The sequence below is a fragment of the Teleopsis dalmanni genome, chromosome 2, assembly GCF_002237135.1.
Source record: "Teleopsis dalmanni isolate 2A chromosome 2, ASM223713v2, whole genome shotgun sequence".
NCBI lineage: Eukaryota > Metazoa > Arthropoda > Insecta > Diptera > Diopsidae > Teleopsis > Teleopsis dalmanni.
The window spans coordinates 63875902-63902987 of NC_051847.1; the positions used below are offsets into that span (position 1 = coordinate 63875902).

General features: G+C 28.5%; 1 protein-coding gene across 1 annotated transcript in view; it reads right to left on the minus strand.

Moving 5' to 3' along the window:
- Position 1: 1 nt before the first annotated feature.
- Positions 2–27086, minus strand: part of LOC119674697 (acetyl-CoA carboxylase 1-like) — a gene marked incomplete at its 3' end in the record, with an annotated part of 33166 nt that continues 6081 nt past the window's right edge. The window contains exons 2-6 of the mRNA XM_038085853.1: positions 18155–18348; positions 17950–18074; positions 1559–1925; positions 1182–1470; positions 2–1116 (exon numbers count right to left, since the gene is read on the minus strand). Coding sequence (XP_037941781.1) covers positions 2–1116; positions 1182–1470; positions 1559–1925; positions 17950–18074; positions 18155–18348 — 2090 coding nt within the window. The remainder of the gene's footprint in view (positions 1117–1181; positions 1471–1558; positions 1926–17949; positions 18075–18154; positions 18349–27086) is intronic.

Genomic DNA, 27086 nt, shown 5'->3' on the forward strand with positions numbered 1-27086 from the left:
CATTAATAAGTTCAACATCAACGACATTCGTTAACGTATTAGCCGCTTGTATTTGACCTTTCTCAAGAGATGTTTGGAAACTCGTAAACGCCTGAGTTATATGACGATCGGCAATATGAAGAGCGCCACAAACAACACCAAGTAATATATCTGGTTTTTCTGACTGCACTCGTTCTGCTATTAGTGCATCTAACCAAGCTGTATCAATTGTGTTATCTAGAAAACTGTTTGTTTCCAAAAGTGTGATCAAATATTCAACGGTAGTACGAAAATCGCCACGAATCGAGAGCTCTTTCAGAGCAATGACAAGATTTTCACGTGCTTGTTGTCGATTTTCACCCCAGGAAAAGCAATGTCCAAACTGTGAGTCCGCAAATTCATGCAACCCACCAGAAGCAGCAACACTAAAGTAACCCCACACATTTTTACTGGAGCGAAAATTAAGTTCCTGTACAGTACCAGAACTGGGTTTAAAACCTTCATCAGGATTCTCGGAAGTAATACGGGCAGCAATTACATGGCCAGATGGTCTTGGTTTATGCGTGGGGCCATCAAAATCGATTATTGAAGTTCCCCATGGAGATTCACCATACAGCAGACGTATGTCCTTAAGACGGTACAGCGGAATACCCATACCGATTTGAAGTTGGCAAGCAGGTAGATTAACATCAGCAACCATTTCAGTACATGGATGCTCTACTTGTAAACGAGGATTTAATTCCAAGAAAAAGTATTGTCCTTCTGTATCGTACAAATATTCTACAGTACCAGCGCTTACGTAACCAACCATTTTTGCTAGACGTACAGCAGCTTTTTCCATATCCTCAAAAACTTCAGGCTGTGCTACAATGGCAGGTGCTTCTTCAATAATTTTTTGATGTCTTCGCTGTATAGAACAATCACGACCAAATAAACTAATTGCATTCCCATACTGATCTGCTAGCAGTTGCACTTCTAAATGACGAGCGCCACTTGCTAATTTCATAACAAAGATTGGTGAACCAGGAACTTCAGCTAATACTTGACGGAATAGGGCAGGAAATTCGTCAGCTGTATCTACACGACGTATACCTTTACCACCACCACCTTCAGATGCTTTTATCATAACAGGAAATCCTATAAAAAAAGGGATACATACAAAATAAATATTAAAAAAAAAAAAAGATTTAATTTAAACTCACCTATTTTGCTGACAGCTGCCAAGCCTTGTTCAACGCTATTTACACAACCACGCGCAAAAAGTTCACTTGAAATTTTAATTTTCTTGCCACTATACTGCGCTTTTAAACCTGAACCAGACCATGGTAATGTGGGGATATCTGCAGTTTGTGCAACAATGGAGGAAGCTACCTTGTCACCTAGCGCCCACATAGCACGTTCTGGTGGACCCAAAAACACTAATCCTTCTTTATGCAATAATTCTGGAAGTTTTGGATTTTCTGACGCATGACCCCAACCAGCCCACACAGCCTATATAGTAGATATAATATATACAAATAAACGATTTAGTTTTTTTTTTTTCAAGTACAGAAATGTTTCATTTCTGTGTTTAACTAACCTGCACACGAGTACGTAACGCGATATCTACAATCAGTTCAACATTTGCATAATTATTGTTATTTGATCCACCAGGAACAGGAACGTAATGATCTGCCATTTTTATATACTCTGCATTTGCTTTTAGATCTTCCGGTGTAACCATAACAACAAATAGCACAGCCCGCTCATTCTGGAACATTTCATAAGACCATCTACGCACAGAGCGCATACATTTAACAGCTGCAATACCATTATTAGCGATGAGTATACGATTAATGGCTCGTGTACCACCAAACTTTTTAACAAACTCCTCTGTGGTTGCTACATGAAAATCTCGATCTTGATAACGGTCTTGACCCAAACCAGTGCCACGGGACATACTAGGCCTGAAAGGAAATAAGCACATTATGATATTTATTACCTTTTAGGAAAATTTTAATAAAGTAAAATTGTTGCTTTTATAATGTTTAATAACTTTCTTCAAAATTCAAACGCTTCTTATTCTTTTGATCACAATGTTTCCAAAAAACCACATTAACTATGGGGTTGTATTCATTAAAAATACGGTTCGAGCTAAACATGTTCTAATACAAAATAATGTTAACTGTTATAAAGACCTATTTGGCAATAGTTGAAGAAAACTATTACTAGGAATCTGTACTGTTGGCGTATTTTTAGTCTAGTAGTTGCATTAATATAATATAAATATTTTAAAATAAAATCTAAACTATTCTCTTTTTGTCTCATTTAACTTATGATTGGCAAAGCGAATAAAATTATTCTAAGCGTGAAGGTGCCGAAATTATTTATCAATTTTAATTAAAACTAGTATGAACACCCTTCACACAAATATAATAAGAAACATAAGTTTGTATGGTTGGTATATTAAAATAAATAAATTAGTAATAGGTTATTATAAAACCTCTAAGTTCAATATTCCATACCAATACCGATAACCGATACCGATATTAATACATTTCTTTATAACTTAATGTAAATCAATTGAAGGTACTACATCTGCAAGTGCAAGCTTTGTATAATTTTATCTTAGAAAGGTATTTAAAAGGACGTATCCAGTGAAAATTCACTGATTAATCTGAGCTATGATTTGTTGATCCGAATAAATTGTTGAGACTTTGTATCGGTCTATATCATCGCAAACAACTGCTTTGCTAGCGTTGAATTCATTATATTTAGGTATCTAGGCACTATCTCTTGACCTTGGTAGGTATAAAAGCAGCTGCAGGCCAACTTGCATTCAGTTTTACAAGATTGATGAGATTGTAATTATTGTACTATATTTCAGGAATTACATTGAAGAACACAAGTGTTTTTTTCACACCTGTTTTCACTTCAGACACAGAGCGTAGAAGTCATACTCAACGTTACCGTACTGTTAGTTTTGTTACCATATTTTTTTTATAAAACTGAATCTCAATCCTACAAAATATACTCTCCAAAACCGAAAATAAGTTCTAGATTAATCCGGCACTTCGAAGTTTTATTGCCTTCGCAGGTGATAATAGGTGGACACTATCAATTATGGTTCTGTCTATTATCCTCTCGTTTTTAGACAAGCAAAATTAATTAGTTAATGTATTAGTTAGTCTTGAAATGAAAGCATAAGGTTATGAGGATGGCTAGATAAGAAGTGGGTATAGGGAGATTACATTTACCCTGTATTAAGGTTCATTAACGTTGCCATTTCAATGGAGTAGGTATATAGCCATAGGCAAATTCAACTTATCAATGTGTGCCGTAGGATATTTAACCCATTAGAAAATGGTATTAGTAGGAGTAGAGTTGTAGTTTGGGAACACGTTAATTCAGTACAAGTAACTGTTTAATACGTGAGTATATCTAAACCTCATTTGGGTCAAAACATATTCATATTTTTCGAGATGCTCTCAAAGCAATGTAAAGAATAAATGAAAACGGCGATAAATGAAATAAATGCTATGAATGATATTGGATCTCATTAGTATATTCATATACGTTCAGGTAAGTGAAGTCAGACTATATTCTGACCTTAGTTGAGTCACAAAAATGTTCTTTTTACTTAATGTAGTCGTCTCTCTTTCTTGAAAACGTTAGGCAAATTGTCTTAGAGATCCAAACTATAATAGAATGTGCAACTATTAAAAGACATTGCAAAGGTTTTCTATTTAATCGGTATATTGAAATATTTGACATTTGATCAATTTTGATAGTAACTATACGGGAACAAGATCTAAAATATATCATTTTTATAAAAAAGAAGTTAACAGCTTTAGATATTAATGTTGATATATAACATTGCTGCAAACTATAGTGGTATTGTATTAAAAGTTTTATAATATTAAGTGACGGAATTTTGATGAAACATTTAAAAGTATTGGTATTTCAAAAATAGTTAAATTCAATTATTTTAAGAGATTTATTTAGAAAATTAATAATCTGTCAGATTATTATTATTCATAGACAATTGCGAGCAAGGGAACTATGTTAATTAAATTGTTTATTTTATGTGTATTTTATTGTATGTATTTCAAAAAAATTAATTAAATACTATCCGTAAATCTGATTAAGAAAATGTTGATAAAACTCTACATTAAATGTGATAGATTGATATTGTCGTAATAGATAAAAGCAATAAGTGTTCCCATTATTTTGTAGTAAGTATAGAACTATACTTATATGCTACATTTTAAAAACGGGACAGATATTTGTTTCCATGTCTCAAATAATAACTATATTGAATAAATTTAATATAGTAGTGATGTATAAAATTAATATATAATAGATATATTTGAGAGATATACTTAAAAGTGATAATTGTTCTCATATTTTTAAAGTAGATATAGAAACATATGTTATATGTGATAGATCACACATGTGACATGAATATAACGACTAAGTAAGTAAGATTGAATTTGGGGGAAAGGATGAGTTTGAACTAAAGCAAGATAATTGTCAATTTTTGATAAATAAATGATATCGTAAGTTGAAGGGCTGTTGAAGTGTGGGTGTAATGGGTTAATCAAACATATATTAAACATATATGTTAGAAATAATTTAATGTGCCGTAAATATTTATATAATATGGTTCTGTCATTTGCATAAATTGCTAACCAAACAGGTATGTACCTTCTGCTCAAAAAGTATTCGAATTTTGTAAATAAAACACTCAATTTTATTCCAAATTTATTTTATTTCCTTCAAAATATACTCCTTCTGAAGCGATACATATATGCCCACGTTTAACCCAATCTTCCATACACTTTTCGTAGGCCCGTGCAGGTATAGCTTTTAGTTCCTTCGGCGAATTCTCTTTTATCGATTCAATCGACTCAAAACGCTTACCACGAAGGGGCAATTTGAGTTTCGGGAACAGGAAAAAGTCGCACGATGCTAGATCTGGCGTTCTCTGAATAGAGTAAAAAACCTTGATCAAAAAGTTTCAGAAATTATCGCTAGGTAGCGTTTTTAGGAAGTACAACCAAGTGATGCTTTCACTTAAAGGTTAATACTTCTGTCTTTAAGTTACTCTTTAAAATCTTATAATTTGACATTTGTAAAATCTACAATGGCGTGGGTACGTCTGCTTCCGTGTGTATTCTCAATTTATTACTATTTTGAATATGGATAACGACACAGCTACTAAATTCTCCTGATTTGGGGATTTCTTGCCGTTTGAACAGCTCAAGAAATCACTTGGAACGCGTTTTAGTAGCCGAAAAGATACAACAAAAATCGCAGATGAGTCTGATAGCTACACAAAAAATTCAATTTTAAAAAATGTTTCAAGAATCGAGTGTGTATTCGTCAATAGAGAGTAATTTAAAGGAAACGATATCGATTATCAAGAATAAACTTGTATTTTCAATGTTCTGAATAAATCCCTAAACTTTTTGATGAAAGTGTTTTTTTACGACTGTAATCCATACAATGAATGCTCTTGTTGTGTACCTATTGTGTGTGTACACAGATAAATGCTTCTGGGATGACCGAGTCGTTTATGAAACCTTAATATATTCCTAAAAAATTGCTCATAAAAGTGTACGTATATTTCATTAAATGCACAAAATTTGTACGTATAGAACATTTTTTAATTTATTTTTTCTGGGATTCATTGAAATAAAGGACGTTACGTTAAAAACTGTTTCAGTTTCTGATAATATTAATAATATCAAGAGGAACACCTTAAGGTGGCTGATCTCATTGATTACCTGACAGAGATACTTCAAGTATCACCTCAAAAAGATAACTCTTGTTGAGAAAGACACTTGCAGACTATGTTTAGAAGAAAAGGATGCACTGGCAAGCTGGGGTATGACTGTCTTAAGACTCCATTAGGTTGGTGATGACTTGGCAGACAATTTCAAGCCAAATGAGTTGCTTGCAATAACAAGAGATGTAGTTATGTGAATGGAAGTCTCTCTAGCTTTAACTCAATAACAACATTCGAGAATCGAAGGATGATAAAGAACCCAAGTCGTTTCATGGTCTATTTCGATTAATCCTTCAGTGAAGGTACGCTGTCCCAACGTCAGACGCTATTATATGTGATTCCAGATGGTTTGTATTTTTATAATTTATATCGTAACAGATATTTTTAAATTCTAATAATGTTATTAATATTAAACAGACATCGTTATGAGATGGACTACACTTTGATATGTACTGCCAGATGTTTTAAACTTTTATAAATTATAGGAGTAGCACAACAGATGTTTTCAATTGCTAATAATTATAGTTATATTAAGCAGATTTATCGTAATGAAATTGAAATTTGTTATGATATGTGCTTCCAGAGGTTTAAGACTATCACAGATTATATCGCCATAGATGTCTCTGATTGATGACAATTCAGTTTATTTCATTGTCTTAAAACAAGTTAATACTTAAATATTAGGTATTTCATCAATAAATAAATTGTACCTATGAACCTACGCAATTCAGTTTTTAATAGCAGAAATTAAACAATGAACTTTGGTCACTGCTTAACTTAAGAAAACATCTTTGAAATTTTCCCCAAAGTAACCGGTTTTGCCTATCTATCTTCAATGCGTGAATAAAAAGTCTTCAAGTCATGGGAATAAATGAACAGAAATCAATGTAAAATTCATTGAATCAAAATAAATAGACATATGCATAGCATATATGTATATATAAATATAACAGAATCAACAAATATCTAACAAAGTTTAGTTTACATACTATATATTATATAATATTTATTTAATTAATAATGAAAAATGCAATTTATTCGTACCAAAGTTGACAACCGAATAAACAAATTAGTGACAACATTCAATTTAGTAGTACTTTTAGTAGTACTCGTATAATATTTGTTATTTATAAGCGAAAAATGCAATATAGATATTTATTCATTTAATACATGTATACTCAAGTATATATTTGTATATATTTATTGATATCAGAGCGGACGTTCGAAAGGAATAACCAACTTTTAAATTTTTTGAATCGATTTACGTTATCTTTGGTAAAGTTTTATTAGAATTAAAAAACAGAAAATAAGCAAATGTGTTGAAATAAACAAATACATCTCGTGTGGTAAGATATGCCAAGTTATTCCCCCCGCCCCCCTAACTGAACGCCTTTCACAACTCTGCACTGTGTGATATAATTAAAGACGTAACATCACTCGAATATGCATATTTAACCCAATTTCACCTTTAACGTCGGCTAACAAGTGAGTTTTCTATGCAGGCGTGTGGACTTTAATCAAAGTAAAAGTGGAAAATTTTTTTGCTGTATTATTTGAAGAAAAATTTCGTATACCAATAATTTCATAATTTTCTTCTCTTTATATATACTTTATATATAAAGAATAAAGAATTTAATATATTAAAGTATATCTCAAATTATACTTGTCAGATATAAGTAAATATCTTCTATTAATTTGTGTTTTGAATATGTGTTTTAAATCTATATTAATGATTAGGTTCTATATTAAAATATGTTCGTAAAAAGTAACGCTTTCACCACCTGTTTTCCTCAAGTTTTTTGTTTTTAAAACATCTCAAAAGTTAGCCCATAAAAATGTAACACTAGTGCTATACACCACTGCAGACACACGCTGCTTTAGGTGGAACCCCGATAATGGAACCCCGTTCTTAGGAGTACCTAATTAGGTAAATAAGTATTACTTTGTTGTTTTTGTAAGATCAGAGGATTAACTAGCAGGAAAAATGATTTCATTATAAATACATAGGTAAGAATGAGGTTTTAACAGTGGTGTGAGATAAAAAAGGAGTTGAACCTGACTACTATAATGAGACAAGAATCATAAAACAATTTGGTTCACACTGGTGTGTGTGTGTTTGAAAAGAAAAACATATAGACTACGGTATACGAACGAGACCTATAATTTAAGCACATATTGTGAATTGAAGTATTTATATGTGAAAAGTAACTGTTTAACACGTGGCTATATTCCCACCTCAATTGAGCTAGAGAGGTTCTCGCTGCACGAAGCAGGTACTTTTCTTATTCGTAAAAATTTTAGGATATAATACTCTCAAACCATTAATAAATAACATCTGCTTTATTAATAAGTAATATTGTCTATAGTGCCAATATAGAACAATAAAATAAAGAGTATGACGTAGATATATTAATATTAATTAATATTAATTTATGTTAGATCGTGTTCCTGATGATATATAGAATACATTAAAAAAATATTAAACAAACGTTGAGTTCTTTAAGAAAAAGTTACCTATAGCCGGATAAAAAAATATATAAAAACCATTATTAAAAAAACATATCGGTAAATAAATTTAAACATTTTATAATTAGCAAACTTTATAAAATAATTGCAAAATACGTTTTTACTCAAGTTATATTTTACAACTATTTATATCTATGAAGTATCATAGAAATATAAATTATTATTGTCACCATGGGAGATTTTAACATGTATTATCTTAAATCCACGACCCTCTTTAGTTTTATCCAATAAAGACATACTGGATTTATGTAGTCGCTTGATTTTTTATGATGTATATATCACACAATATCACATCTTTTAGCCACAAACCAGGGTGGTTAAAGAATATAGAATTAATTATTTTGAGCTATACATATATTTTTATTTGTTGGACACTTTTTTTTTGAAGAATGTCATATCAAGACAATGGATTCCTTTTTATATGTACATTTAATAGGCATTTTTAATATTTCAAACTAATATCTCTCCATTCCTTCTTGAAACTTTCAGAATTACATTTATTTTTAAATTGTGAAATCCGATGTACCAGATATAGCACACCGTAGAAACTGTATATATTCAAGATCGACATGACACAACGAGCCAATGGTGCCTAATCGAGTGTCTATCCATTTCTTTTTTAAAACTTTAACAATTACTTCTTTTTTTTTTTTTAAATTATGAAATCCGATGTACCAGATATAGGACACCGTAGAAACTGTATATATTTAAGATCGACATGACACAATGAGCCAGTGGTGTCTGACCGAATGAAGCTTAACAAAGGGACTTCTTGAAAATGCACTCAGTCAATTAATTTGATAAAATGAATATAATCTCGTTCGCAAAATGAATATTGATTGACTACTAATTGGTTTCTAGTACACAAATTCACTGTAATGACTACAAATTGCTAATGAGATTAAATTTTAAGATAAAAACACAATTTTAGATATAATTTAAATAAATATGTAATAAGTATATAGTTATTAATTGCTGTATAACAAAACTGTAAGGTATTGAAGCCTTCGACTTTATCGCACAAATATAAAGTAAAAATAAGTTATTAAGTAACATTCCTTACTTTAAAGATCCACTATTAATTTGATGTGTTTGTGGTGTTGCTACAGAAAGTAGATTTTGTGTTTGTGTGACATTGTGAGGAATTTCATCTGAGTTGTTGAGCGATTCTGAATGAGCATCATTCAAAGTAACATTAAGTTGTGGCAAAATATTTGTTGCACCCGTTGTTGAACCATTATTGTCAAGGTTGCCAGATTCAACAAGTACAAATCGTTTACTAGCACGTCTTTGCAACATTGTGGCTAACAGGTAATATGCCACAATCATTCAGCACATCAATTCAGAGAAATTTTTTTGATTTCTTATCAATATAATAATACGTTTTATGCACTGATTTTAATTAAAAAGTATTCGTGTAACTGATTGGCAGTGAATATTTTTTTTTATGAATCACTAATAGTTTAGGCCTTTTTTTTTTTGACAAGTTTACCGCGTTATATGAAAACTAAAAATCATACGATATCCGACCGCGCTACGCAACGTACAACGTTTAACTGAAATTCTCTGTAGACAATAAAAGACTAGACTTTCGCTTCAGAGCTTTACTGAGTACATACATATATACACATATCGGTGAGTTACCAGCTTATCCAAATAAATTAGTGAAGTATAGTTACTCATATTAAATAAGTTATGTATATACCATACATTTATGGGACCAAGAGCAAACGACGTAAACAATATTAATTATGCTAAACTTCAAGTAAATTTTTGCTAAGTTTACATGCTTAACACAATTAAAAATATTTTATTAGTACACGAAGTTATTACTAAAATTACCTCGAACTCATACACCTGTCAATTCTACAAAACAAAACAACTTACAAATGACGTTAACATGGACGAGGGATGTGTGAAAAGTTTTTGACGCATTTAGTTAGTAATCTTTAAAATTTCTATTTATACTTGAAAAAAAAAAAAACCGTTTGATGACAAATATGTTTCATCACAGAAGTGTTTTTCTCTTCCAATATGAACATAGCTCTAAGCACCGTAACGAAGACGATAACGGTTAGTTCAATTTATGGATAGAAGAAAAATATACTCGATCATTTAGTTGTAATCAAATAAAAGATAATTCAGAAAACACGATCGATCCTAACTAAACCAAGATTACAATTCCATAGATAACGTTTTCAATCGATCAAAGCCATTAACGAAAATTCTTTGAGGAACTAAAGACCTATAAGGATTAGAATGCGTCTATGAAATATATTTTCATGATTGCCATAATTAAATTTGACTATACAGCCAAAATTGAAAGCCTAGCTTACATCATCCTAGTAGAATGGTATTGCCTCCACTCATTTTAATTTTCACAAACGTAAAAAAGCTAAATTCTAAATTTTATACATTTATATGTGTTGCATCATTGTCGATATAATCTATTCAATTCAGCCTTTATCTTTATTTGATACGAATTAAATTGCTTTCGTAGAGCAATATAAGAAGATAATATTAATAATGTATTATTTTCTCTAATTCAGCCTTTATCTTTATTTGATATGAATTAAATTGCTTTCGTAGAGCAATATTATCTTCTCTAATTATGTGATCGAGAACCATAAACTTTCGATTCTAAATGGAAATAGGACTCTACCATAAATAAGTACTAGAAAATTATTTGCTTAGTAAGCCAGACATGATGCACCTAATGAACTAATGATAATAATTTGAATAAAATTCATTAAGAAAAATGTTTTATGTCATTTTATGGTAAATCTGAGGTTATTATTATAATCGAGATTTAATGCACTTTTAGTGTATGGTAATTGGTAAATCTGGGGCAAAATGTTTAACACTCGAGATTAATTTATAACTCTCTAGATACTCGTATTTTGCCAGTGTAGCAAGAATATCCTGCATTTAACAGCTGTTTTTTATGATTTCACAGATAAAGTTGGATTTGATTCGACATATTTATTTATGAAAAATATAAATGTCTGTTAACACTAGTACAAAAGTGTTGGATTACTTTAAAAATGTTCGATTAGGAAACAAAACTTGACAGATCGAGAGTAAATATAGATTGAATCCAGATTTATTTCCCAATTGAAAACGTCATTAGTTCATAAACAAATATTCATTTATTAATTGCTATTGCTTAAGATAGGCTTGGTTATACCGAGATACTAAGAACTCACTTAGGTCTTTCGTGTTATAAGAACTCAATTCTTTAAAAACCACCTCAAACCAACCTTTGGCAAAACCGAAAATACTTCTTAGAGAGAAGTCCTAGTTAAGTCGTACCAGTATTGCTTTTCAATCGCAACAGTTTCCAACCATTTTTAAAGCGTACATATAGGAAAACATAAAAAGGGGGTGACATACGATAATTTCCGACAAAAATAAGCCTGATCGAAAAAATATTTGAGTTTACAAAGGGTAGCAAAACATGGATTAATGTAAATAAAGGTGATAATATGTGTCACTTATTTGGATAATGTATTTAAAGGTGTACTGTTCAAAATTAGTGCAGTTAAGCAATTAAAATAAACGCAGAAATTCATTATGTGTTGTGTATGAGAGTCATGACGATGGTAGGTCACACACATTTTTGTGATCCGTTAAGACTTCAGCTAAGAAATTTAATAAATCCACTAATTAGTCATGACGTCACATCATCTGATTAACTTCTGTTCCGAACTATAAAACATACACTTTATATCTCTTGCTGACATAAAATTGTCTTTAAAAGTACCTACGCCAGTATATCAAAAATAAAACCCCGAATAATAATAGCCAGTGAATAATGGTAAGTAAAAAATTGCAATAAATAGGTGAAAGAAAATAAAATTTTGAATATTTTGCAATTTGTGTTTTTTTTGTTTATTAAACAATAGATTCTATCACATTCTACTGTGATAAAATCTATTGTTTGAATTCTAACTACCAAAAATTTTATGCTCTATGTATTATAAATAATATGTACATTTTGTTTGTGAAGATATTTATATTATAGAAAAGAAGACTTAGGACATCCTGTCAACTATAAAACATTCTTAATCAACGTAGTAAAATAAATAGATTTAGCGTAGTCAGTCTGTTTGGATGTCTATAATATATTTACTGATTAATAGAGCCAATAGAATGAAACTTTTTGAGTCCAGTCTGATGTATTTCAGTTTGAATAAGAGCGAATTTAATTATATTATGGAACATCTATACAAAATAACTGCTAAATATCTAAGTGTGTTGCAAGTTTGGACCAAAAAATTTTTTTTTATTTATAGATATAAATTTTAGTAAAGGGCTAACGACTGCTTTAAAGCAAAACTATTTATGTGTGAAGGGTATTTCGTTTCGGCAAAGCTAGAACAAATTTACTTTCTTTTTATATTTTAAATAATAGGAAGCATTATGTATTTTTTTTTTGTCACAGTTTATATAAGTTATAAGCTACTTACTATACGTCCCTCGTAAAAATTGTAATGTATCAGTATATATGTAGGCTTACTCATAAACGTGTGCACAGTATATAGTGTGTTTGTGCGAAAGATATCACGCGTTCCATTCATCGCTATTCGTCAGACGGTATAAGCTTTGTTGTTCAATATTTATTTATGTTTTTTTCTATATAGCTTTCGGTTTGAGGTTTCCTCTCTGAGAGTTTCTTTAAGTTTATCTCCTATATATCTCCTATATTTACATCAACTGACCAAAACAAATAACTTGTCTTAACTCGTAATGAATCAATTCGTTTAGATACAAATAATATCGAACTATTTATAGTTATTTTACACAAAAAAAAGGTCTGACCTTTAGTAACTACAAATGATTTAGATTTTCTTATATTTTTTTTGAATTCATATTAAAATCACTCTATAATTTGCATTATGAATGAGTATATATTTTTTATAGCATAATATGATAAATTTCAATTAAGAGATGATATGCGCGTTGTTTGAAATCAGACAACGGATCATAAATGGACTATTTATTTATTTTAATTATAGATAAATAAAAAGTTTTATTGAATTTTTTATATATATAATTTTATATAAAAGGATTTAGATAATTGCAGAATGTAGAGTGAAGTTGAATAAACTTTCTCTCAACTTGAGAGTATATTATGTAATATAATTTTTCAGATACGTCCTTCGCTAATAGAAGATAACCAACTTATCAAGTTTAATGTAATAATTTTGTACTATTAACATACATAAATATATATACCATACTATACAGTCTCATACTAATGAGTGTAGGTTATTATAAAATCAAAAAATTAAATAATAGTAATAATAAGCGGTTACTTGTAATTGTAATTTATTATTATTTAAATATTGTTAAATTAATGTTAAAGGTTAACAAGGTAAAATCTTTTTTCAAAATCTTGTTTTTTTTTTTAGAAATTGATGGATTTGATATTTCTTCAGGTCGGTAGTCTCCAGTAGCACGACATAAAATATTTTATTATAATATATACAGTCTCTTTTTTTTGGTACTAATAAAGTAATAGAATGTATTTATCCTAATTACAATAAAAATAAAAATTAATAATAAATGCATTATAATTTCTATTATATATAATGGTTTTTGAAACCATTCTAGTATAATTCTCAAGAAAGAAACTGGATAGGATCCAGGTTCGAACTCAAGAATGTCGGTTGGAATTAGCGCTGCTATTTAATTGTTTAGTATTGAGGTATCTATTTTGACATAGTAAAGAAATATTTTAAATTACAAAAATTTTATTTGCAATTAACTAAATTTTTTGGCTGATCATGCAATTGTTTCAATTATTGTCAAATTTTTTCCATTAACGGACTTTGAAAATATTTGAAGGTTTACCAGTCCTTACATAATTTGTGAATTGCAAGTGCCTCGTTCAAATTTGAACCGTCAACTAGAATATTACCTCATAAAGCCAAAGAACACTTAATTTGCATTAGTTAAATTCCGAATAACAAATATTCATTCGTAAACAATACGAATGATACAGTGCTAAATTTAGAACAACTACACAACCTACTGAAGGTTGTGAGCTTGAGGCGTTCTTCCACTTATACTTTCTACTTGTAACGTCTATATTAAAATCTATATATATTTGTGATCAATTCGGAAATGACTGACTTTCTTAACAATAGAAAGAGACTGGGCTGTATGTTTAATATTTTTATTTACATTTACTTATTTGTAATTTAAAACATTTAATATTTTATAATTCTAACATAATTGCAGATAGGAGTAGAGTATGCCATCAGATAGATTTTAATTTTGTAGGGCTAAGTATAAACCTTTTTGTTTTGGCGTTTTTTTTTTTGGTGACTAGCGTTCACCATGTCTGGGTATTGTTATTAGGCAATAAACCGTTGGCATGGGTCGATAACCAAATAAGTGTTCATGGGGGAATAACAGTGCCAAAACTCAAGTTAACAAATAACTGGAGGTTTGGGCACAAAAATAGATAATTCTAGATTTATGAAAACTATTTAAATAAAAATAAGATATATATTGATTCCCTTTAATATAATTGCTCTAGTCATTTATAAAAAATAGGTCAATACAAGTTCAAAAGTTCATTAGAAACTAATGAATGTTCATTAGAACATTTACAAGGGAAACTAATCTTAACTATGCAATGAGTTGGGTTCGTTGTATAGATATAGTCCTGTAAGGACTACAAATAAAGTATTAGCGACAAAATTAATTGGGAGAAGAAAGAAAGCGAGAGAAAGATCAAGCTAGAGAGAGAGAGAGAGAGAGAGTAGAGAGAGAGAGAGAGAGAGAAAGATCACGCTAGAGAGAGAGAGAGAGAGAGAAAGATCACGCTAGAGAGATAGAGAGAGGGAGAGAGAGAAAGATCACGCTAGAGAGAGAGAGAGAGAGAGAAAGATCACGCTAGAGAGATAGAGAGAGGGAGAGAGAGAAAGATCACGCTAGAGAGAGAGAGAGAGAGAAAGATCACGCTAGAGAGAGAGAGAGAGAAAGATCACGCTAGAGAGAGAGAGAGAGAGAGATATCTGGCTAGAGATAGAGAGGAAGAGAGAGATCACGCATGAGATGGCTGGACAACATGGTTAGAGATATAGAGATAATGCCGGAATGCATAACTACAAAAGTCAAGTCAGAGGTCAAAAGTGTTGGATGGAAATTATAAAGCAGGTTTAGATTTTATATGAACTGCTGATTATAATGAACATTAACCATACGAAACGAATCAGTTTTCCGCTTTCCATCTATTTATCTATCTGTTAATACATGATCTAGTCTTCGACTTTTTGAGCTAAACGAATAAGGTACTGCACATGGGCTTCTAAGTGAACCAAATTCATTTCGAATTAATTAAAAATTTTAAAATTGGTGAATGTTTAACGATTGCTTTAGAATTAAACTTTTACATATATGTAGGTAAAAATATATTACAAAATAATTGATATTGATAATTGAATGTTCAAAACGCCCTAAAGGTTTCGCAAAACCAAAAGTTAATTTCTTTCTTGTTCTAAAATTCATTTTATCAAAAATAATTTCTTAAATAATACTCTAAGTAACTTCATGAATTAAAAAGTAGTGCACAGAATATCAATACTATTAAATTAATATTGTACCTAATTGAAATATTTAATATATTGGAGAATTCGTGCTTTCATACTAAATAATAAATAAGATTAAATTAATATTAAATACAATAGCGAACTTTCTTTTTGTTTTAAAAATGTAAAGAAAATTAACATAAGTCTTGTAGAGTCCATCGAATACAGCAAGTATATTAAGTATATATATATAAGTGTATGTATAGTAATTTGAATTTTATTGAATGCTACGAAAATTGTAGAATTTTCATTAAAATATATAAAGGTTACAAAAAAAATAACTGAACTTTATAAAAAAAATAAATGCCTATAAGATAGAAAGTTTTGGAATTTTAATCTATTTTACTCTTTAGCACTTCTATAATTTACACATATTTATTTAATTCTATATTTATTTAAATAAGGATACAGTATTATGAAATATTTTTTATTTACAATTGATTTTCTTTATTTTTAGCAAATCATTGGGTTCCATACTTTCAGTGAACGGCGCAACACACTCGATTATTTCGATCACGATTTCATAGCGGACTTTATATACATATGCACTATGCCGAATAACTTATTACAGCCATTATAAATATATGATCTATTGTATTGTAATAATAATAAATATATGTATAGGTGCATGCGCAATATGCATCTCGTATGCATTAAGTATCAAAGTTAATTTACTTATTTTTATTTAAAAATTTGTACAATTTAAATTTCGAGACGGAATTTTTACTCTATATTTGAATAATAAAACATCATTGAAGAATATAAAAAGCAACAAGGAAGTAAGTCAACTCTATAGTGATGAGATTTTCAATATCTAGCTTTATTACTTTCAAAGGTGATAATGAATTAGTTTCATTGATAATTTTATACAGAAATTCTAAAGAAATTTTTAAGTTTAACGGTAAATTTCTTTAATTCAGTTTTATATTTTGTGCTGTTAGCATGCACTTTTGCACGTATTTGGTGCTGTTCTTTTGAAACTATTTTGTTTGTCTCAAAAACATGTTTTGCCGTTTTTGACACTGTTAGCTAGCACTTTAGGCTTTTGCTTATCTTATTACACGTATATATATATGAGCTAACATGAGTATTGAATGAGGGATATACATATATTATTTTATAAAATTTGTTTGTCTTAAATATTTGTTTTGCTATTATAAGCACTGTTAAAAAACACCTTTAAAAATGTTTAATACAGTCATTCTACAGAAATATTAAATTCAAACGGCACCTTTTTTGAGTTTACTAGCCATTTTCAATACTGTTAACTAGCACTTGTATAATTTTATTTATAGTAATTTTGTTGCTGTTACCTTGCACTTCGGGCTGTTTTTTTGTAGAACTAGTAATATTTGCCACTTGTATATTATAAATTAGAAGATTAGTATAGGAAATATGTTGAACATAGAGAAAGATTACAGAGTAGATTTACAGTATGAAAGAGAACAGATTAATTCAGACATAGAAGTCTTCCTACTTTTATGGAATAGAGCCACAAAATAAATAGAATTAAATTGACTTGCGCAATCTGTTTACAGATGGCGTGCTCCACCTGACGCCTCAGCATGTAAGAAGAAGTGGTTAGGGAACACATTGAGAATAGATGAATGTATGCGTGATAAATAAATGTTTAGCAAATGGCTGTATTCTGGCATAAGTTGGGTTAGTCAACTTCTTATTGCACGTAGAATTTTTTTTCAATAAATGTTCAATAAGTATTAAACGGGGACCTGTAACCTTATTACAACACCAATATGAATTTGAAGAATTAGCCTTCTGTGTTTGAAAAGTGCTTAGTCATTATTGTTGCCTGACCTAACTGATAACAACTTTTTTGCAATTAATGCTGAAATATTCTTGATTCTTGTTACTAAGAAAGAGATCGATGGAGATCGTGTTCCTAATTGCAACACCATATGTACATATATATTGATCATTTTTAAAGAGACATGTGGAATCTTAGCATTTTTCTATGATCAGGAATGATAGTGTGCAAATACCAGACCCAATATTAATCAATTTATTAAAATATTTTTAATATATTAATCAACAAATTATTAATTAACTACATACCTTAAGCGTTTACGTCTCTCTAATAAATCTCCATTTGGCCGTGTTTCATTTTGAATTTGTGGTGGAAACTCGTCAATTGCTTCTCGAGCATCAAAACCGTTTGTGGCATCATTGTCATCGCCAACCTAAAATTATATATATTTTACATTTTATTTGAATATAAGATCAAATAATTGGAATTTAATAATTATAGAATATAACTCACCAAAAAACTTGGTCTTTCAGCAGTATCGTTACTCATATTGCCGTTGTGGTTACTATTGTAATCTATGCTGAGATTTTTTAAGTTCTCACAATTGCTATTTTCCACTGTAAAATTTTCGTTTGAAAATTGTACCTTCTTTATACTTTTACAACTTTCACTGTTTACTTGAAGTTTTTCAGTTGTCACTGGATTTTCTACAAAAAGAACAAAATAATTATTTTTATTTTTGGATCTCATGAATATTAAGTATATAAATAATAATTTCTCACTGAAAAAACGTTGTAAGCAGCCAAACAAAGTATGTAGTAAAAACATGAGAACGAACGATATTACAATGAAGATAATCATCAGCCAATACTTAACAGCGTTTAGATAATAATTTTAATTAATTTTTAAGGACAAAAACTATGACAACGTTCTATGAAGTTGATTCATAATAATCATATTAAATAAGTTGCTAAATGCTTACAAATTATTATTAGTTTAAATAATAAAATTGTATATATCTAAATACTTTGATAATAATAACGTAAACGAATGTATGATTAATTTTCAATATATAATTATAATAAAAATTACTACAGCTAACATCGAATTGAATTTCTTTCAAAATGATATTAACATAGTGAATATTACAAAAAAATTGCACCATATATCGTATTGCCGTATATCGTATTAAATACTTTGATAATTGTTCAATAACGTAAACAAATGTATGATTAATTTTTAATATATAATTATAATAAATATTACTACAGCTAACATCGAAATGAATTTCTTTCAAAATGATATTAACATACTGAATATTATAAAACAATTGCACCATATATCGTATTGCTGTATTACGTAAGGTAAGAATAAGGGGGGTGAAAATGGATTCTATTGATTTATTCCAAAATTATCTTTATCATTTGTATCTAATAAAACAATAGCACTCCGTATTCGACTTCTGTGCTACTTAAATAAAAAATAAGAAACTCAAAGATGGAGTCTTTGATCCACCAAAGCCACTCTAATAATCCGATACTATGGTAAAAATTTTGTTAAGGAACCATAGATCAAGACACTTAAATTTCTGGGTACACTTAATGTAAGATTTGTTGAAAAGGGTCTATATCATAATGTACATTTGCTTTTGATACGTGAGTACACATTATATAGAATTTAAAAACTGTGATTTTTTTTAATCTAAATATATTTAATTCACTCTGCTAATAAGAATTTTATATTGGACATTGGAATTGAAACTATTAACACAATATATCAATCTAAGCTTCTATTCAAAACTTCTCTGATATCTAAGAACTAATTTATTATTTAAAGTGAAAAACAAAAATATGATTTAATATTATTAACTTGAACTCTCAGGCAGTGAATGCGCCATACTCAAATTTAGACAATTAAACGATTTTTATGATGAACGAGGAAAAAATAAATTAGTTTAAATTATAAATTTAAATTATAAATAAATTAGCAAATCACGCTCTACAAGTTATTTAAATGTCTATACTGCTGTATGGTGCAGAAAGTTAGACTATTGCTAACAGTGGAAAAGGGTCCTTAAGAACGTTCGAAAGAAAAATCCTTGTATCTTCATTTTTATAAAAAAATGTTAAAAAAGATATCAATATATTGCGAGCAATAACTTCAATTTTGTAGATTCAGAAGTATTTGAACACTTTGAAGTTTTATTTAAAAATGGAAACTAAGCCTTTGATTGTATATATAGTAACATCGAGATGAAGTTAATTATACATTTTTAATATATAACATTTAAATTATAACATCAGCTTTTTTTTATCAGTGTTGAAGGTAGGTCAGCAGAGTGACAGTTAAATTTACGACGAAGTGGTAAGTTCGTAAAAAGAGTAACATGCGGAGTACTGAAAGTAAGTTGAAATATAACATTAATAGTATATAATATATACATAAATAACTTAGCTGAAAAAATTTGATATTCCTAATCAAACATAAAAGAGTGCTTAATGAAGTTTAGAAGCAAGACTTCAACGTATTTTTCTTACATGACATTATATTCTAGTAGAAGTAATGGATTTTCCTTACATCCTTTAAACATTGTTATACCAAGGATGAAGTGCAGTTTACAATAGGTATTAAATAGAAATTATTAAATTTTTAGATATTTTCTTTGAAACAAGAAATTCTGGTTAGATTTATATACTAAATAAATATCTGGTAAGTACATAATTATAAGAAAACAATATTATATTATAAGAATATTATATTATAACACATATAAGAAGTTGGTATTAGATCTTTTATATGTTGTTCAGCTCATTTATGAAAAAAAGTAGTGATTGGTGAGGCTGACGATTTACTGAAAGGAAATATATATATTTTCAAAATAGTTTAAAAGAACTTAAAACTTACAGTTTAATATATAAGTAGTTTTAGAAAGATATAAACATTTTCTAAATTGAAATTATTCGCAAAGAATTTTATTAAATTCTGAAATTATTTTTAAATTTAAAATATGAGAACAGAAAAAAATATCCACTACAAAAATACTTATATTAATTATTTTAAATAAAAAAGTAAACAGTTTATAATTGCTAAGTTAGGAGTTTCAATTTCGTAAAAACCGTAGATAAAATTTACATTGCACAAGGGGCTATAATAGCTGATTAAAGTGGTGACTCTCTATGACGCTTATTAGCTCTTCGCATCATTTTGTTGCGACATCTTCACTACTAATTGATTTTCCAGTTGTTTATCTAGTAAGCACGTTTAGATTCAGTCTACTAACCTACCAACTACGTCGTTTGATACATTACAAACATAATGAGTTATCATCGAGTTCTAAACGATATATTTTGATATAAACGTTCAGAGATTGAAGACATTGAAATCTCATGCTCCACTGGCAGGTAGAGAAGCAAAAGAATAACTAAAGATCGGCAAGATCAGAGTGCATTAGAGTGTGTAATATGCTTTTCATTTCCAATAAAATGTTTATATTTCGCATATTAACTTACAGTACGTTTACACCATCCCAATTAACCCGACATATATGCAACAATACGTTTTTCATAAAAAAATGTGTTATTGATTGTAATTGCATTATAATTGTAAGTGAGTATATATTATCAGATTTATGCCAATTATCTGACAAACTAAAACATAGCTACTCGCTTCTAATTTAACATATTAATGCAAATATTATATATAATTATACATATAAGACAACTTTTAATTAAGTATCAAGAGTTCATCAATTAATAACTGTTTTTTTAGCCATTTTACAGACAAGTATTCAATATTTTATTTTCAGTATTTCACGTTTACGTAATAATTGTGTTATTTATATATTTTTTTATTATTACATTTTGAAGGAAATAAATAATATATCAATTATATTAAAAAAAATAACAGACTTTATTTAAATAAAGTCTGGTATCTTCTTGAAATTGCACTGACACTAAATACAATTTTTATGGTTATATATTCTTGTACGTTTAAAAAGATTAATTACTATTTATATTAAATTTATTAATATAATATTAATTTTAATTATGTTAAAATTATAATTTTTCTTTTAAAACAAAATGTTCTATGAATATTAAATACATTGCAATAATTACACGAGCATTCAAATTGCGAGTATAACACTTATACGCAATTAATCACCTCAGAGGTGAATATTAATTAAGCGCTAAGGTGAAATAAAATTATATTTATTGTATGTAATTAAATAAGTCTAAATAACATATATATGTATATTACAATATCAAAAACAAAAAAAAAATGGAAAAATATAATTTAAAATAAAATTAGTAATTTATGCAAATGGATTCCTAAAATAAAATCGAAAAGCAAAATTCAATAAAGCAAAAAAAGTGAAAAAAATGATGAGTTTAAGTAAAACGGTGTTTCTAGTTTTTAGTGTCAGGTCAATGCCTTTTAACGACTGAATATTATTTAGGTTTTGTTTTTTTGTAATACATTTAAAATTAACAATAAACGTAAGATACTGAATATTGGCAATTTATATTATATTTATTTAATAGAAACTGTTGAAATATTTTTGTTTTTGCGTTTTATTTATTGTTAATGACCGATTTTTCATATTGTAAATATAATTGTTTTATAATTTAATTAATATATCAAGAACGTTTTTTGTTTTTGCAATTGTTTATTTCCACAATTATTATAATGATAGATTATAAAGTTTTTATAAAAGTTAGAAAAAAGTATATATATATATAACACTTTATGTTTCAAACTGTACGACAAAGGATATTTGTGGACAATTTTTTGAATGTTTCTTGACAAAGGTGAATTTATTACACTTTTCGTTTGGATTATACACTGTATAATGTACACCAGAAAGGATATTCCATAGGGTTTATAATTTTTAATTGAGTAGAAGTGCTAGGAATACTAATTATTAAATATTTGATATAAATTTTGTTTAATTTTATTTCATTTTGGTGATATTAATAACATAAACACTTTGTTAGTTAATTAATTCATTAACACTGCAAAGGATATTCTATAAGATATTTTATTTTTAATTAAGTAGAAGTGTTAAAAATAATTTTTATTAAATATTTAATGTTTTCTTATATTATAATAAATTTTATTATATTTCCTAGAAGTGCTAGGAATACTATTTATTAAATTTTTGATATAAATTTTGTTTTATTTTATTTCATTTTGGTGATATTAATAACATAAACACTTTGTTAGTTAATTAATTCATTAACACTGCAAAGGATATTCTATAAGATATTTTATTTTTAATTAAGTAGAAATGTTAAAAATAATTTTTATTAAATATTTAATATTTTCTTATATTATAATAAGTTTTATTATATTTATATATTTTTTTTCTTTTATTTTATATAATTTTATAGTTGTTAATAACATCAGCACTTTCTAAGTTAATTTTTTTTTTAAATAAATTGTTTCAGAAGTAGAATTTTTTTAAAGACGTAGCACAGTTTAAAATAAATTATATTATCTAATATTGTTATAATTCTGGCAAAATTTGAATATGTTTACGAAATTAGATAAATTATTTATTGTTTTGCATAATATTTAAACGAACACAAATATAAATCTACAAAATATATTAAAATATTCTTTTTTAAAAATACACTTTGTTCTCATAAGAAATCCTTTAAAACACTAATTAAGAATTGAAAATTAATTCACATTATTACCACAACTTAGTTCAACTGATCAAGCATTTCTAATATGAATTTCAAATCAGTTTTGCTCAAAAGCTAATTTAAAAAAAAACTACACTTGACACTTAAAACTTTTTATAACCTCTCTTTTTTTTTTTTAGGTTTTTGCGCGCCCAACCGATCACATCTGTAAATACCGACGAATGAGCTCCAACTGAAACATGCTACTATCTTCTAAGCGCTGTTATCAGTTTTGGTTCATTTGCTTCGTGTGACTATTCGGCGAAGAAGCACTTGGCTACCATGTGTCTCCGTAGCTATTTAACAATTTCTATGTTCAGCTATGCACAGGTTTATGTATGAATTACCACCGGAGGGCTTTTAAGGTCACGACTACGTTTCCGAATTAACTTTGATAAACGATTGGATCAAGAAGCGAAGAGCTAAACTTCGGTCAGCACAAATTTCGCTTTGATATAATTTTTTTTTTTGTATTCTTTTTTATTGGTATAAATTTATTATTTTTTTCTTGATATTTTGCATTTTGAATTGCTTTGTTTTGTTTTGTTCAGGTTTCTTTGATGGGAACTTGTTGTGTGTAAAGCACAGGTCTGTCGCATTCTTTTTAAGAATACTCATCGCGTAAATAAGCAATCCTATAGAAATTTTAATATTACTTTATTAAAGCTCATCTAACATAACATAATATAAACACACAAAACAAAAAAAAAACACACACACACGAAGAAAAAGAAAAACTATCGTACGAGGCATTTTATTATGTAGGAAAATAGAAGAAAACACATATTTATTTTATAATTAAGTTAGAGTAATGTCTTTAATTATTATAATTAATTTTAATTAAATAAATCTTAGCAATAATAAACTATATATATATAGAAGAGTAAGAGAAAAACTGTAGTATGAAGTATTTTATTATGCAGAAATATAGAAAACATACCATACATACAACGTACATATTAATTTATTATGAATAAATTATATATAATTTATTATAAATAATTCATACTTAATTTATTAGGCGTAATTAATATTTAATTATTAATTAATATTATTAAGTAATTAAATTTAAGTAAAATTCTTAATTATGATAATTCAATTTAAATAAATCATCAATAATAAATCATATATATAATATTACAATATTTAAATCTAATATAAAATGCAAGTTTATATATAAAATTTTTGTAAATATTGGTAAATATGGCAACAACAACAACTGTAAGTAACATAAACAACCACAGCTTTGAAGAATGTATTGAAATGTAAGCTAGTTTTGTGGCAATGTCAAGGTTAACGTATTGCTGATTTTTAATAAAAACAAGTTCATAGACTACAATACTAATTAAGATGAAATTAATTCGCATTATTACCCAACTTAGTTCAACGATCAAGCATTCGAATATGAATTCCAAATAGTTATGCCAAAAGCTGATTTAGAAAGAAAAAACTACACTTGACACTGTATATCTTTTTATAACCTATCTTCGTTATTTTTTTAGATTTTTCGTGCAACAGATCACATCTGAAATACCGCGAATGAGCTCCAACTGAAAATGCTACATTTCAGCGCTGACATTTTCGTTCACTTCTTCGTGTGACTAATGCAAGATATCACGGCTACCATGTTTGCGTAGCTTTTACAATTTGTAGTGCAGCTATCACAGCTATATGTTGAATTAACGGATGGATTTTAGCTATGCTATGTTTCCGAATTAACTACGATAAAATTGGATGAAGAAACGAAAAGCTAAACTTAGGTAGTATAAAATTAAAATATTAATATTTACATAAAAAAATATAACATACTTATATATATGAATATTTTTCTGGAAATTGTTACACCTTGAAGAGATTTAGACTCGACTCGATCATGTTGCTTCCATCTGTACTTAAAGCTCTGTAAATACAAAAGTATGTTATTGTATACGCTAAAGTTAATTATGTAAATATACCATACCAAAAAGTGCTGCTGTCACATTCTTAAAGCTCTTAGGACCTTGCCTTGGGTACATTCCCAAAACACGAAATCTTTCGCGTAATTGGTTGTTTTTTAATAACGCGTCTCATGATGCAGTCTATAAATAACGTAATAGAAGAAAACAAATATGAATTGTAAAATTGTTACAGTAATATTTTAATAAGTTAAAATTTTAAGTAAGAAACTTAAATAATAAACTTATATATATTGAAGGGAAGAGAAAAACTGTAGTATGAAGTAATTTATTATCAGTTGTATTGAAAATATACCAATACATACAGCGTACATGATTAACTGATTATGAATAAATTTAGTATAATTCATTATAAATAATTCATCACTTAATGTTATTAGGCGTAGTTAATACTTAATACTAATCAATATTTTAAGTAATCAATTTAAGTAAATTTCTTAATTATGATAATTCAATTTAAATAAATTACCAATAATAAATCATATATATAATATTACAATATTTAAATCTAATATAAAATGCATGTGTATATATAAAATTTTAGTAGACTATTGATAAATATAGGCAAAACAACAACTTGTAAATACACCACAGCTTTGAAGAATGTATTGTAATGTAAGCTAGTAATTGGCAATGTCAAGGTTAATGTTATTGCGATTTTTAATCAAAACAAGTTCATTACGACATGATTAGTTAAGACGCTTCATAATCGTATTTATTAAGTACACCCATTCACACACGCATTTATATGTATATGTGCAATATATATTCTGTATGATATACAGAAAAATCGTTTTCTGCAGAAATGTAAGTTGTCTTTTAGGTTTAATTTATTTTTATTTTTTTTGTTAGATTGTGACAACATGGGTTAGACAAAAGCTAATGTAGAATGCTAAGTTGTTAAATAATCAGCGACGTAATGTCAAAACAATGTGAGTTACTCTCACATCAAAATCATACTTGTAAGCATAGAGGACGTATAATGATTTTAAAATATTCAAATTAAATTAATATTACATTAAAGAACGGGCTAAGCGGTGAATGAGGGCAAACTTAAGTATATATGTCGGCTACTGGTAGAAATGCACGTCGCTCGGATATCAAACTAGTGGCTGGCGACTATACTTTCCAATCTGTTAAGGATTTCATCTACCTTGGCACTATCGTAATGAACAACAATGATGTCAGCCTGGAGATTAGATAAGAATCACTATTGGTAATAGGTGCTAATATGAGCTTATTAGGCAATTGGGATATAGAGTTCTCTCTCGGCAAATAAAACTTGCGTTCTATAGGTCGCTCATCCTTTCTGTGATTCTGTTTGGACGCGCGGAAGCATGAAGATTATCACAGAATAGTGAAGCAGCACTGGGAATGTACGAAAGAAACGTTTTTGGAAAGATTTTTGGTCCTCTACGAGTTAGCGATGACTATCACATACGAATGAACCACGAGCTGTACGAGCTTTATCATGACATTGACATAATTCAGCGAATTAACATCCAGTAGCTTCGCTGGCTTAGTCATGTTGCGAGAATGTATGAAGATGCTGCCGCGAAAAAGATGTTTAAAGCAGTAGTGGAGGAAGAAGGCGGAGAGGTACACTGTGTCTCTGGTGGAGTGATCAGGTTGAGGGAACACTATCCGGACATGATGTATGAGATTGGAGAGACATGCGTTAGGCCGAAATTCGGCAACGGGTTGTACATAACAGTATTCTGAATTAAAATAAGTCGATTAAAATTTTTTATTTCATGAATCAGTAGAGATATCCGAATAATATTTTTCTTAAAAATACTTTTT